The sequence below is a fragment of the Galeopterus variegatus genome, unplaced genomic scaffold (assembly GCF_000696425.1).
Source record: "Galeopterus variegatus unplaced genomic scaffold, G_variegatus-3.0.2 Scaffold4911, whole genome shotgun sequence".
Lineage (NCBI taxonomy): Eukaryota > Metazoa > Chordata > Mammalia > Dermoptera > Cynocephalidae > Galeopterus > Galeopterus variegatus.
Window position 1 is genome coordinate 154,748 of NW_007731022.1, and position 514 is coordinate 155,261.

The following is a 514-nucleotide window of genomic DNA, read 5'->3' on the forward strand; positions in this document are numbered from 1 at the left end:
CGGCCGCGCCGCGGTCTCGCCGCCACTACACGCGCCTGGGACGCAGCGGACCCCGGCCCCGCAGGCCTCCCCTCACCTCCGACCCCGGCCCCGCAGGCCTCCCCTCCCCTCCGACCCCGCTGCCCTCCCCTCACCTCTGACCCCTGCCCCGCAGGCCTCCCCTCACCTCTGACCCAGGCTCCGCAGGCCACCCCTCACCTCTGACCCCGGCCCCGCAGGCCTCCCCTCTCACCTCTGACCCCGGCCCCACAACCGACCCCACTCGCCCCCGTCCCCGGCCGCGCCACAGGGTCCGCGTCCCGGAATTGGAGGCGCCTCGGCGGGCGGAAGGCGCGTTTGCCCGGGCCGCGCGCCCGCCTCACCGTGGAAGTCGCCCGTGTCGGCCACCACGGTGGTGAGCTGCTTGAGCTGGTCCAGCGTGGACTCCATCCTCTGGCGTTTCACGGGGGAGCCGGACATGGCGAGGCCCGGGCAGCGGCGGCAACGGCGGCGCGAGCGCAGCGGCCCACAATGC

The 514-nt window shown here is 76.7% G+C and overlaps 1 protein-coding gene across 1 annotated transcript in view; it reads right to left on the minus strand.

Moving 5' to 3' along the window:
* TALDO1 (transaldolase 1) overlaps nucleotides 1-514 on the minus strand; it is a 10,119-nt gene extending 9,605 nt beyond the window's left edge. Inside the window, exon 1 of the mRNA XM_008588593.1 lies at nucleotides 363-514. Within this exon, the coding sequence (XP_008586815.1) occupies nucleotides 363-459 (97 nt within the window). The 5' untranslated portion in view covers nucleotides 460-514. The remainder of the gene's footprint in view (nucleotides 1-362) is intronic.